At 45.5% G+C, this 12562-nt stretch overlaps 1 protein-coding gene across 6 annotated transcripts in view; it reads right to left on the minus strand.

Moving 5' to 3' along the window:
* Pdzd2 (PDZ domain containing 2) overlaps nt 1–12562 on the minus strand; it is a 363977-nt gene that overhangs the window by 224237 nt on the left and 127178 nt on the right. For all 6 annotated transcript variants that reach the window (XM_087896959.1, XM_087896958.1, XM_087896957.1 and 3 more), the window contains exon 2: nt 114–942. In XM_087896959.1, coding sequence (XP_087753085.1) covers nt 114–589 — 476 coding nt within the window. In that variant the 5' untranslated portion in view covers nt 590–942. The remainder of the gene's footprint in view (nt 1–113; nt 943–12562) is intronic.

Genomic DNA, 12562 nt, shown 5'->3' on the forward strand with positions numbered 1-12562 from the left:
AAAAACCACTGGCCTCTTGCCAGGGGACCCATAAGTCTATAAATTCAGCCCCAATTAAAAAAAGAACTAAGACGTAAGTGGGCCATACGCTGGTTGGCGATCCTCCGGCTTACCTGGCCCCACTGACGTCAACTCCGACCATCAGCTGTCCGTTCAGGGAGAGGATCTCATCGCGGAGTCGGACTTTGCCACTCTTCCCCGCTGGGCTGTTCTTCCTCAGCTCCGTCACCCAGATGCAGCCCACGTCCAGCACTGGACCCTGGTGGGTTTTCCTCTTCTTGCCCCCTCGACGCTTATCACCATAGTCGCCGAAAACAGGGATGTTCCCGAAACTGAGCCCCACAGTTTCAGTGTCCCCCAGCTGCTTGGTGAGGTACACTGTGCAGATCTCCGTCTCTGGAGGACTGTGATCGGGTGGGACTACACTCTCATCCACAGCCAAGTTCAGCTGGATGTACTCCTGCAGCTTCTGGATGGCCGCCTGGCAGAGCCGCTGCTCGGGGCTGTCCGCACCCTCCCGCAGGCTGTTCTGCAGCCACTCGTACAGGAGGGGCAGGTGCAGCAGGGCATTGTCCTGGGTGATGGGCATGGTGCTCACTCCCAGACACCAGCATCATGAGAGGTCCTGCTTCTGGAAACGGGACCCCAGTGGGACCCATGTCTCTTGGGCACGCTCGCCATCGTCAGCGTTGCCCATGTTCATATCCGGGCCAGCTGAGGAGCTCGGGGATGCCTCCTCGGAGACCGGGATGTTTGCCTTGGCAAGAGGAAGACAGGACACAAACCACACTGGAACAATGGCTCTGGAGTGCTCAGCAAGGGAGGGGAGGAAGCATCCGACAAGTCCTTGCTTGGTTCATTTCGCAGCAGGGTTCATGCAGATGATATGGAAATCAGCTGTTTCTTCAGCAGTGGCAGCCTCGTGCCTGGGCTCATTCACACCTGGGAGAAGAGGAGAAAAAAACAAAAACTTGGAGTTGCAACAGCTAGCCTTGCGAGAAAGGCCCACGAATGTTTGTCAGACGCAGGGATGTTTTAGGAACCAAATACCTCCCTTCTCCCTACTCCTCCCCAGTGTAACTTCCCACACACATTGAGAGTGCGCGTGCGCACGTGTGCATGTGCACACACACACACCCCTCCTGGAACACTGCCCCTTCTCGAGGAAGCTTCCCTGATCAGTAGGGAAGTGAAATGCCACTTCTCCCATCAATATGCCAACAAACATCCATCCAACCAGGAGGCTGCATGGAAAGACCCCAGGGGTAAGGCTCAGGAAGATTCTGGACCACTTTTCATCCCTTCCTATGTTTGTCACTCTTTTGAGACTGCATGACTTGGTTGAAAGGCAATTCAGGAGAGGAGGCAGCTCCCAGCAACATGTAAATAAATTACCTCCTACCTCCGTAACAAAAGCATTTATTCTAATGCCAGGGCTGTCAGCTTCAAGCTACTCAAAATTAATTTAAATTATCATGGCTATTTGCCTGAGATGGGAATCTAATTGGAGGCCTATATATAACAGATAAAAATGGATTGGGCTGTTGGCAAAGGCCTCTGAGTCCATGAAGTCCGTTCCCTGGTGGGATAACTGATCTAAGCAGCAAGCCTTTGAAGCTGGTAAATACCAGCCGTGAAGGGGGACAGTACTTGTGTTTGCAGATGACGATTCCTGGTCTCTGTCTTCTCAGGATCAACATTTTATACACTGTAGTGTTTCACTGGAGTGGTGAAGAGCCGCACTTAGTATAGACACATAGTACAGGCTGAGTAGCCCACAAGAAATGCTTGAGGTCAAGGTACGTCTTATAACAGGCTTTCTCTTTTGGGCTACACATCACCTCCCAAAGACTAATTAGTTTTGAATGCTTGGCCTAGCGTAGGCATGGCCCTGGCTAACTCTTATCTTAAACTAACCTATTTCTCTTTATCTAGTTTTTGTCTCAGTGGTTTTTACCTTTCTTTTATAAATCTTACTTTCATTGCTTCTTGCCCCCGGGGCATCTCTCTTATTTTCTTCCTCCTTCTCTAGTTTCTCCTCCTCCCTTCTTGAGCCTAGATGTCTCCTCCTGTTTATTCTCTCTGCCTGGCAGTCCTGCCTGTTCTTTCTCTGCCTAGCTATTGGTCAATCAGGTGCCTTAGGCAGGCAAGGTGAAACACATCTTTACATAATTTAACACATCCTTCCATCATTATACAAATGCAGCATAAACAAAAGTAACACACCTTTACACAGTTAAGGTAATCCACAGCTTGAACAAATGTAACACATCTTTGTCCGGTTAGAATAATATTTCATGACAGTATCTGGTTTCTGATGAGTTTAGATTTTGAAATATTTGCATAGCCATAATATTTTGGGATAGGATTTATGCCCCAAGGTAAAACTGATTTTTACTGATTCCCCAAAGGCCTCCTACATGTTTGATAGTAGCTTCATATAGTATTTCCAACAATTTTTACATGAAATGAGGCTTGTGGCATGGACTTTTCCACCTATGCATCCAGTCGGTGTTGAAAACATTTCACATCCTGGACCAATTCAGATTTCGGGATGAGGGATTCTTAAGTTGCATTGCAAAACTGTCTAACTTCTGCTCTGAGTCATCTCAAGTGGCCGAGAATGCCTTTGCTTCTCTTGCTACAGAAAAAATCACAGGAAAATGCGGGTTCATAGAAAAAGGAGGGACGGGCTGAAGATTTCTCTGTGATGGGAATGGAATTAAAGGCTGTGTGGTCCATGGACACCTGAGAATAAGAGTAAATATCTTTAGCTGGAGCACACCTTTAATCCCAGCACTCAGGACACAGACAAGTGGTTCTCTATAAAGTCAAGGCTACACCTGGTCTAAATGGTGACCCTGTCCAAAAAAGAAAATGAAAAGGTAAGGCCATCTGTGAGTATGTCTCCACTTTTTGAAATAACTTTTTCTCCTGACAACTGCTTCCACTGCCTTGGCACACGTCAGGACGAAGAGAGTAGTCTCCTAGGGGTCATGTCGTCTTCTGACAGCAACCCTATGATCCAAATTGACTCGATACAGATAGACAAATGACCCAATATAACCCAATCTTTTGTGTCATCTCCAAATATTAACAGCGTCTGAGTTGCAAAGAGGAGAAAATCAATCAACTCATTGACTATTCTCCTTTAAAGTTTTGCTCTCCCCCCCCTGCCCCACCCGCTTTAGTGGGGTCTCAGGCTGTAATGAGCCCAAGCTGGACCACAGGAGCTCTAGCAGTTAGGGAAAAAGCTAGTATTCCCCCGAGAACTCCTGAGGAACTGGGTTTTCATCTCCCTCAGAGCCTTTTCTTCAACTGGTCATTGACACTCACCTATGGAGGCTCTCAGACTATCAGTCCTTTAGGCTCTCTCAGTATCACAAGCACCTGTTACACATTTCAAAGCCCACACTAGCACCTGGCCCTGGCCTCTCCCCACTTACTTGTCCTCCTTATAGTTCACTTGATTTGTCCACCCCAGGCTTCTATTTATTGTTACCCTCTTGCTCTCTCTTGCACTCTATTCTCTACCTCTTGCTGTCTCACAGCCTCCACTGTTCATTCTCTTCCACTCTCGGCCTTCCCTAGCCCTGGCCACGTCCAATCTGTTTCTCTTTTCCTCTGCTCTGGACTCTTCCAGGTGCCTTTGGATGTTCTTTCTATCATCCACAAGTAAAAACCTTCTCCCTGCTGGGTGTTGCAGCACATGCCTTTTATCTCCTCAGAGATGAAAGATTAAAGCAGGCTGGTCTCTTGAGTTCAAGGCTAGTCTGGTCTACAAACTGAGTTCCAGGACAGCCAAGGATGCAACACGGAGAAATCCTGTCTTGGGAAAACAAAACAAAAAACAAAATGAACCTTCTCCCTGAGAACTCGGTTATCTCAGCAGTTTCTTTACTGACACACACACCCTTTCCAAGCCGTTTTACTTGTTTTGGTAAGGAGGATTGTGCCCAGGGCCGAGGGCAAACCTACATCCAAGGGCTGTATCTCTAGCTTTTGTTGTTTTTATTTGTTTTATTTTTGTTGTTGTGTTGGGTTTTTTTGGGGGGGGATTGGGGGAGGGTCAAGGTAGCTCAGGTTAGTCTTGAAGTGGCTAGCTTCCTGCTCCTACCTCCCAAGAGCTAGGATTATAGATGTGGACCACTACACTTGGCCTAAGTAGCTAAAAATTACAATTTTGTTTGTTAGTATTTGTCTTAGTTAGGGTTTCTATTGCTGTGATGAAACACTAGGACCAAAAAGCAAGTTGGAGAGGAAAGCGTTGATTTGGCTTACACTTTAGCATCGCTCTTCACCATTGAAGGATGTTAGGACAGGAACTCATACAAGGTAGGAACCTGAAGGCAGAATGAACCCACCATGGGCTGGGCCCTCCCCCATTGATCACTAATTGAGAAAATGCCTTACAGCTGGATCTCAAGGAGGCATTTCCTCAGCTGAAGCTCCTTCCTCAGTTGACATGCAAAACCAGCCATCACAGTACTGGAACATGTGTGCACACACTGCATGCATGCCTGTGCGCCTCTGTTCATGCAAACATATATGCATGTGTGTGAGTCAAGGACAATTTTAGGGAGTCAGTTCTTACCTCTGGTGGGTTTTGGGGATTGAACTCAGGTCATTGGGCACAGGCAGCACGTGCTTTGAATCCATCTCAGTAGTTTCTACTTATGTTTTAAATGGAATTTAGCTGGGTTTAGTGGCGCATAATTTCAGAGCCAGTACTCAAGAAGAAGGGAGGGGCATGAGGATTACCTGGCTTACAGAGAATTCTGACCCAGTCAGAGCTATACAGCATGATGCTGTCTCAAAAAAGGAAAAGAAAGAAGGAAGGAAGGAAGGAAGGAAGGAAGGAAGGAAGGAAGGAAGGAAGGAAGGAAAGAATTGATGGGGGAGGGCTGGAATGCAGGCCCATGCAGGATGGCTAAGTGCAGACAGCCCCACCTTCTCTCCCTGTTCCACACCTCTGCTCTCTAGTGATCAACTCCATGGAGAGGCAGGATAACTTCTTTTCTACTCAGTCCACACAAAAGATGGAATATTACCATCTGGAGTTCTAGCTCCAAATCCACACTTATACCCCTGTTAGAAAGTGGGTAGTGGTGACCCACGCCTTTAATCCCAGCACCCGGGAGGCAGAGGCAGGTGGATCTCTATGAGTTAGGGGCCAGCCTGGGCTACAGAGTGAGTTCCAGGGCAGTCAGAGCTACACAGAGAAACCCTGCCTCAGAGAAACCACCACCAACAACAACAAAGAAAGTAGAATCCTTCTTTTCCTGGCACCGGCCAGGCTCAATTTTCAGGGAAAAACTCTGTCCCAGCGTTGTTGAGAAGTCATGGTTTGGTTTGGGGATGGTTTATTTTGTGACCTTAGCTGCCAGCCACCTCTGTTGATTCTGTAAAGAAAGTACCATAGATTTGTTCTATACTAAATTCCATTTATTTTAGAATGGCTTTGGGAGGGGATTTAAATCAATACCTTGTGTATCCTAAACCTTTATCTTCCCACTGTGCTAAGCTCCCAGTCCCTAACATCTTTTACCTACAATTCCTCTATACTGTGATAATAAATTTGCTTTACTGATAGTATATTCCCAGTGCCAAGTTCAAAGCCTGATTAGGTGAACAATTTAATTCTTTTGTTGTTGTTGGTTCGTTTTGCTTCTGTTTTTGTTTTTTTGAGACAGGGTTTCTCTGTAGCTTTGGAGCCTGTCCTAGAACTCGCTCTGTAGACCAGGCTAACCTCAAACTTGCCTTTCTCTGCCTTCTGAATGCTGGGATCAAAGGCATGCAAGCATGTGCCTCCACCACTGGGCTTACCAATTTAATTCTTTTTTTTTTGTTGTTTTTTGTTTGTTTTTTCAAGACAGGGTTTCTCTGTGTAGCCCTGACTGTCCTGCAACTAGCTATGTATACCAGACTGGCCTCCAGCTCACAGAGATCCGCCTCCCTCTGCCTCCTGAGTGCTGGAATTAAAAGTGTGTGCCCACACCTGGCCTTTCATAATTCTTTATGAAACGTTCAGAAACCAAAGGTGGTAATAGATGTGTCTGGCATATCCAATAAAAGACTTTATAATGGCTTAAAGGCCTCGTTCTTAAAAGATATTCAGCAAATACTTCCTGAATGAATGGATGGATGAAAACCGACACCAGGGTGGGTGGGGGGAAGCCTCCACTCCTGAGGTTGGCTCGCCTCAATCAGATATTTAAAGAGCATCTTGCTGATGACACTTGGTCTATTTTTATATATGGAATCATCTGAACTGTGACTAACACCTTGGATCACAAGCCATTAAAATGTAATTAAAAGGATCTTTACAACTTTTTTTTTTTTTAAATTATTGAGTCTGTGATGTGATAGGCGCCGAGCAGAGGTGGGGCACACACAGATAAACAGGACAGTGTAACTGGGTTTGAAGACATCTCTGTCCAGACAAAGAGAACTTGGAAGAGGCTTAGTTTAACTTTCTCATTTTCATGATGAAGAAAGGCAAGTTGTGAAGGTTCGTAGGCTGGAAGTACTTTGATTTTATTTGTACGATTTTAATATGCCTGTAAGAATCAGGAAAAGGCATTACTTACTTTGGCCAAAGAAGACATTCAGTCTTTATACACGGATGTATGATCTTTGATCTTATGTTTCCTTTTAATAGCCGTGTGATTATGTAGATGGTGTTTGCTAAGCTTTTTGATTTATTTGGAACCAATTAGTAGCTGACACTCAGGTTCTTTAGAAGCTCAAAGCACACGGCATTGGAAATCTCTTTTGGGGGACCGAGTAATAAGGTCGTTTATTACTGGCACCGTCTCCTATTTGTTGGTATTCGTTGTTACGTCACTTCCTGAGAAGGCTGGAGAATGTTTTCCACCCTAGATGGCACGGTTTTTATTGACTTTCTCTGAAAGAAAATGAAGTTCAGAGGAGCGAGTGAAAGGGATCATTTTTCTATATTGATGGGGAACGGAGGTGAGAAATTTCTTTGAGGGAGAAGGCCAGTTGGCAATTGCATTTGATTAACCTTCCCCAGGGGACCTATCACGTGCCAGGCTCCACGCAGAACTCTGAGGGGGTAAGACCCGACCCCTGGTAGGAAGGCACAAGTGCTGCTGGGGGCCACACTGTATCACGGGGTCAGCAAAGAACGGGTCCATCCTCTCAGTCAGAAGCTAAGAAAATGTTTCTCTGGAGAAGACAGCTTTGGGGTTAGCCTAAAAAGATGGTTGATTTCAACAGTCTATCACGGGAACAAAATGGAGAAGCCGAATGGTTACAGACTGCCCAGATTCCTGATTGCCCGTGACCCTACACACCACAGATGAAACCAATAGTTAGCTCGGGATAGAGGCGTCTCTCTCAGAGCTGCTGGCTGTCACTTCAAGAGTTCTAGCACACAAAACCCTACCGTGCGTACGAGTATGCTCATCAAGGCACGGGAATGTGGGTCTCAACTTCAGGAATGTGTGCTCTAAAACGCATCCAGAACCTCTCTACAACTCTGCTGTGCTGGCATAGTGGTGGGGACAGTTCTGGCCTCCCTCCTTCTCTATCAGCACGCTGCCTGCATCTGATAGTCCACCCTCCTCACCCAGGTCAGCACCCAGCCTGCGGAGGAGGGATCTTGTCCCATGGCCACTAACAGGCTCCCTGTAATAACCACGTAGCCTATGTCAGGAACTTGTGGCTGTCTACCTTATAGTCACCCTCCCTCCCTTTTTTTTTGTAGGAGTAACAAGGTATTCAACTGAAACACAGCCCTGTTTGTGGGTACGGAGAGCTATGTAGCATAAAGCTGATGAATGAGGCAAGAAGAAATCGTTGGGTGTGGCTGATGCCAAGACCTTTAGAAAGAGAAGCAGAAATGAAAGGAAAACTACAGGTCCAGGTTTTTTTTTTTTAAGTTGCCTTCATCTGGATTCTTCTAAACACAATGATTAGTCTGATTAAATGTCAAAAAAAATACAGAATTTGGTACCTATTGTAGAATATTAGTTTAAGATGTGTCACATTTGTTTATGCTATGGAACATTTGTTTTAACGATGCAAAGATGTGTTGCATTCTTTTATGTTTAACTCTGTGAAGCTGTGTTACTTTGCCTGCTCAAAACATCTGATTGTTTTAATAAAGAGCTGAACGGCAGATAGCAAGGCAGGAGAAAGGGTAAGAAGGGCTGGCAGGCAGAGCGAATAAATAGGAGCAATCTAGGAGGAGAGAAAGTACAAGAACAAGGAGAGGAGGACACTAGGGACCAGAAACACAGCCACACAGTCAGCCGCAGAGTAGGAGTGAAATAAGGTATTTAGAAGAAAAGGAAAACAACCAGAGGCAAAAGGTAGACAGGGATAATTTAAGTTAAGGAAGGCAGGCGAGAAATAAACCAAGCTAAGGCTTGGCATTTGTAAGTAATAATAAGTCTTGGTATCTATTTATTTGGGAGCTGGGTGGCAAGGCCCTCCTAAAGAGTAAAGAGTAAAAACAACAAATCACAGGTACCTAGGAGTGGAAGAGCTAAAAGCAGCAGAACCTAAACCACGGGACTGACTGGGCAAGAGCCCAGGAAACAGGTGTCAGGGGCTCGAGACTGAAGACTGGATGTTGCTTAGCTTACGTATGGAATGTGAGATATTTGAACAACCCGCCACATGTCATGCCCTGGATGGCCATTTCTATGCTGACAGGAGTCGCAGAGTTAGGAACAGTAATAGGAACAAGATCATTGCTTTGTGTTCTGCAGCAAGATCTAGAGGCTGTCAGTTCCATATAGAGGTAATACAAACGGATAGAAACATCACTTTGCCTTGGAAGACATCCATGGATGTCCAGCATACAGAGTAAGCTGCTAAAGATGCCCATACTGCAGCCCCCTACAGTGTGGTGAAAACCAGTGTTATTGGAAGGGGGCAGCTGGGCCCTACTAGCCAAGAGTTTAAGTGTATCTGAAACAATGAGATTAACATCAGAAGTCGCTGTTTCAACTGCCCAAGCCACACACAGTAAGCAGCTTGTCATGGTGCTGAAGAAGACAGGTGCAGCTCTTGAGCCAGAAAGGAAGGATGTAGTCTATCAGAATTGACCGGAAACATAGAGAAACAGAAGAGCACCTACTGACATCGAGAGGAAATCGTATGCTTCAAATACCTCAAACCTGCTCTATAACAGCCTGGAATAATTTGATTTCAATAGGTGTGTGTGTGTGTGTGTGTGTGTGTGTGTGTGTGTGTGTAGTGAATTGTGCTATACATACGCATGTGGTGTGTGCATGTCTGTGTGGCCTATGTATATGTGGTGTGTGTATGTGCTTGTATAGTTGGTATGTTGTATTATGTGTATATGTGGTGTGTGTGCAATATTTGTGTCTGTGTAGGTATATGTGTTTGGCATATAATGTGTGTGTGTCTGTGTGGGTATATGTGTGTGGTGTGTGTATATAGTGAACTGTGCTCTGTGTGTGCATGTGTGCATGTGGTATGTGTGAATGTATATGTGAGGCCTGTGTGTATGTGGTGTGTGCATGTGCAGGCTTCGTATATGTGTATGTGATGTATGTGTGTGTGGGTATATGTGTGTGGTGTGTGTGTTTAGTGAACTGTGCTCTGTGTGTACACGTGTGTGTGCATGTGGTGTGTGTGCATGTATATGTGAGGCCTGTGTGTATGTGATATATGCAGTACATGTATGTGCATGTGGTGTATGTGTGGGTATATGTCTATGTGGGGGTACGCTTGTGTGTGATGTAAGGCATATGGGTGTACATGTGTGTGTATTTACATGTGTGTGTATGTTTGAGTGACAAAAGACAGAGACGGGTGGCTTATGAGATGGCTCAGTGGTTAAGAGCACTGGCTGCTCTCGCAGGGGACAGGGATTCAAATCCCAGCACCCACATGGTGGCTCACAGACATCTATAACTACAGTTCTAGGGGAATCTGACACCCTCTTCTGCATTCCTTGGGTACCAGGCATACATGTACACAGACACACATGCAGGTAAAACACTCATATACATAAAATAAAATAAGTTATTATTATTTTGAAGACATGAATACTGGATATGGTGGCACACATCATTAGTTTCAACACTCAGGAGGCAGAGGCAGATGGATCTCTATGAGTTCAAGGCCAGCCTGGTCTACATGACAAGTTCCAGGATAGTCAGGGCTACATAGAGAGACCGTATCTCAAACCAAACAAAAAGACCGAACTATGGCAGAGAATGCTATTTGCCTACATATTGTCCTAATCTCCTTCTTTCCTGCCAGAGACTTACTTATGTTTAAGGAGAAAAGACCCAGCCCAAAGTTACCTTCAGACTTCATACTACATAGGTCTCCACATTGTCCAACCCTCATTAATTAGACATTGTTATACTTCTGAAGGATCCTTCAAGAACACATGGCTTGCACTCACTAGTGACCCTCATCCCAGACCCAGACTGTGATCCTGAGTCTCTCAACTTCAGCTTTACTTCACTGTCAAATAGCAGCTAGTGAGTTACTTGGTGGGGGGCACTGGAAGATCAAATAAGGAAGATTTTAATTCTTCTGCTGCTTTATTGTGTGGTCTTGGATGTTATAGACAAGCACATAATGGATTAAGAAACTTGCACAAAAGTAGCCACCAAGACATCCTCAACCCTGCTTATGCTTTGGTGGAGTAAGCTACTGACTGCCCAGTTATTATCAGTCTACAGGGCTGCATGGAGACAGGCTGATGGGCTGTGACCCTGAGACCAAAGATTTTGACTTCGTCTTTATTTTATGGGTTGACTCTCCATCCCGGGGTGGTATAAAAGGATGGAGCGCCTAGGCTCCATGGGAGAAAGAGACCATAAAATAAACAACAACCATAAGGTGAGCCACATAAGGTACAAGGAGGGCAGTGGAAAGATTCTGAGAAGCTAAATTTTCCACCGAGGGCTTCAGGGATGAGCGAGGTCTTCCTATATCGATCCTAGAAGGCAGGGATCTTGTTGGTACCGTGGGGATCACCTCATCCACTGTTCCATTTTACAGATGAGGAAAATGCCCCCCAACACAGGTCCAAGCTCCTTCCGTTTCTAAGTGTGATCACCCCCAAAGAGTACAAAACAATAAAATAAAATGAAAAGGTATTACTATAATTTGGCAGCTATTTTGAGACTCATGGTTAGAGACCCATCCCATGTATACTAAAATGCGGGCTCTGTCTTAATAACAAAGTAGTGGGGATGAGTGGAAAATCTGGTGCACTCACGAAAGTTTTCTCCCCAGGGCGAGTATAGGAAAGCAGTCGGGGTTGGAGAGATGATGGTTCAGTGGCACCACCCACAAAGAACTGGGCCCTCCCATATCAATAACTAACAGAGAAAATGATGCACTACAGTCTTGCTCATAGGACAATCTGGTAAGAGACTCTTTTCGGTTGAAGGTCCCTTTGCCAAAACAACTCTGCTTGAGTCAAGTTGACATACAGCTAGCTAGCACATTGCCCTTCCAGAAGATCAAGGTTTCATTCCCAGTACAGACAAAATGGCTCACAGCTCCAGGCCCAGGAGATAAAACGCCCTCTTCTGTTCTCCTTAGGTACTGCACTCATATGGTACATTAGCCGCACATGCAGGCACAACATACATATACAGAAACACAAATAATAAAAGATCAAAATGAAGATTAGGAAGGATTACCATTCCCCTCCTTCTTCTAAAATATATCTGCCATGAGTTCAAATACTGAAAATGAGTTTGGAGTCTTGTCCAAAGCTGTTTACCTAGAAGACCAGACTTTGGCCAGTTCTGGATTTTCTGGATTAATTATTTCTAGAGCTCAGAGCACATAAACACTGGCAAGGGGAAAATAGACGACATCACGTGCACAGCAGCGACAAGTCCATACTTTAAATAGTGGCTGGTGAATGAGCAAGGGACCTGGAGGAGACCAGGGCTGACAGCCACCGTGGCTGTGCATTATTACAATCAGACCATCCTGTCCTCGTCGTGTGGCCTGGACAGCCCTGACGCCACCAGGCCACTGGAGTTCCCACCATCAGCACGCACACTACACACTCATCAGCTCCCTTTATCACACTGTGGTGACATCTTCATTTAAAGGAAAGGTCTTTCACAAATTCCTTCTGAACACATGGCTGTTTTAGGCATTCTTTTTTTATATTTCCGTTTGTGTGTGTGTGTGTGTACATGGTGGCTATGTGCATCTGTGCTCGCTCACATGTATGGACACATATGTGCATGCAGGTACATGTGCATGTGTGTGTGTGTGTTAGGGCATGTGTAGGGCAGAGGTTGATGTTGACAGTCTTGCTCAATCACTCTGTACTGGAGCCTCTTAAGTGAACTCAGAACTTCACAGACATAACTAGTCGAGCTAGGCATCTTGTTCCAGGGGTTCCCCATCTTCCCGTCTGCCTTTCAGGCTCTGGGGAATTATAGGGGGGCTGCCACTCCCACCTGCCATTCACATGGATTCTAGGGATATGAACCATGTCCTTACATGTGTGCAGTAAACACTTTACCCACTGAGCCATCTCTCCAGTCCTATTTGAGACTCTTCTTATCCTTAG

The sequence above is a fragment of the Myodes glareolus genome, chromosome 15 (genome assembly GCF_982192425.1).
Source record: "Myodes glareolus chromosome 15, mMyoGla1.1, whole genome shotgun sequence".
Classification (NCBI taxonomy): Eukaryota; Metazoa; Chordata; class Mammalia; order Rodentia; family Cricetidae; genus Myodes; species Myodes glareolus.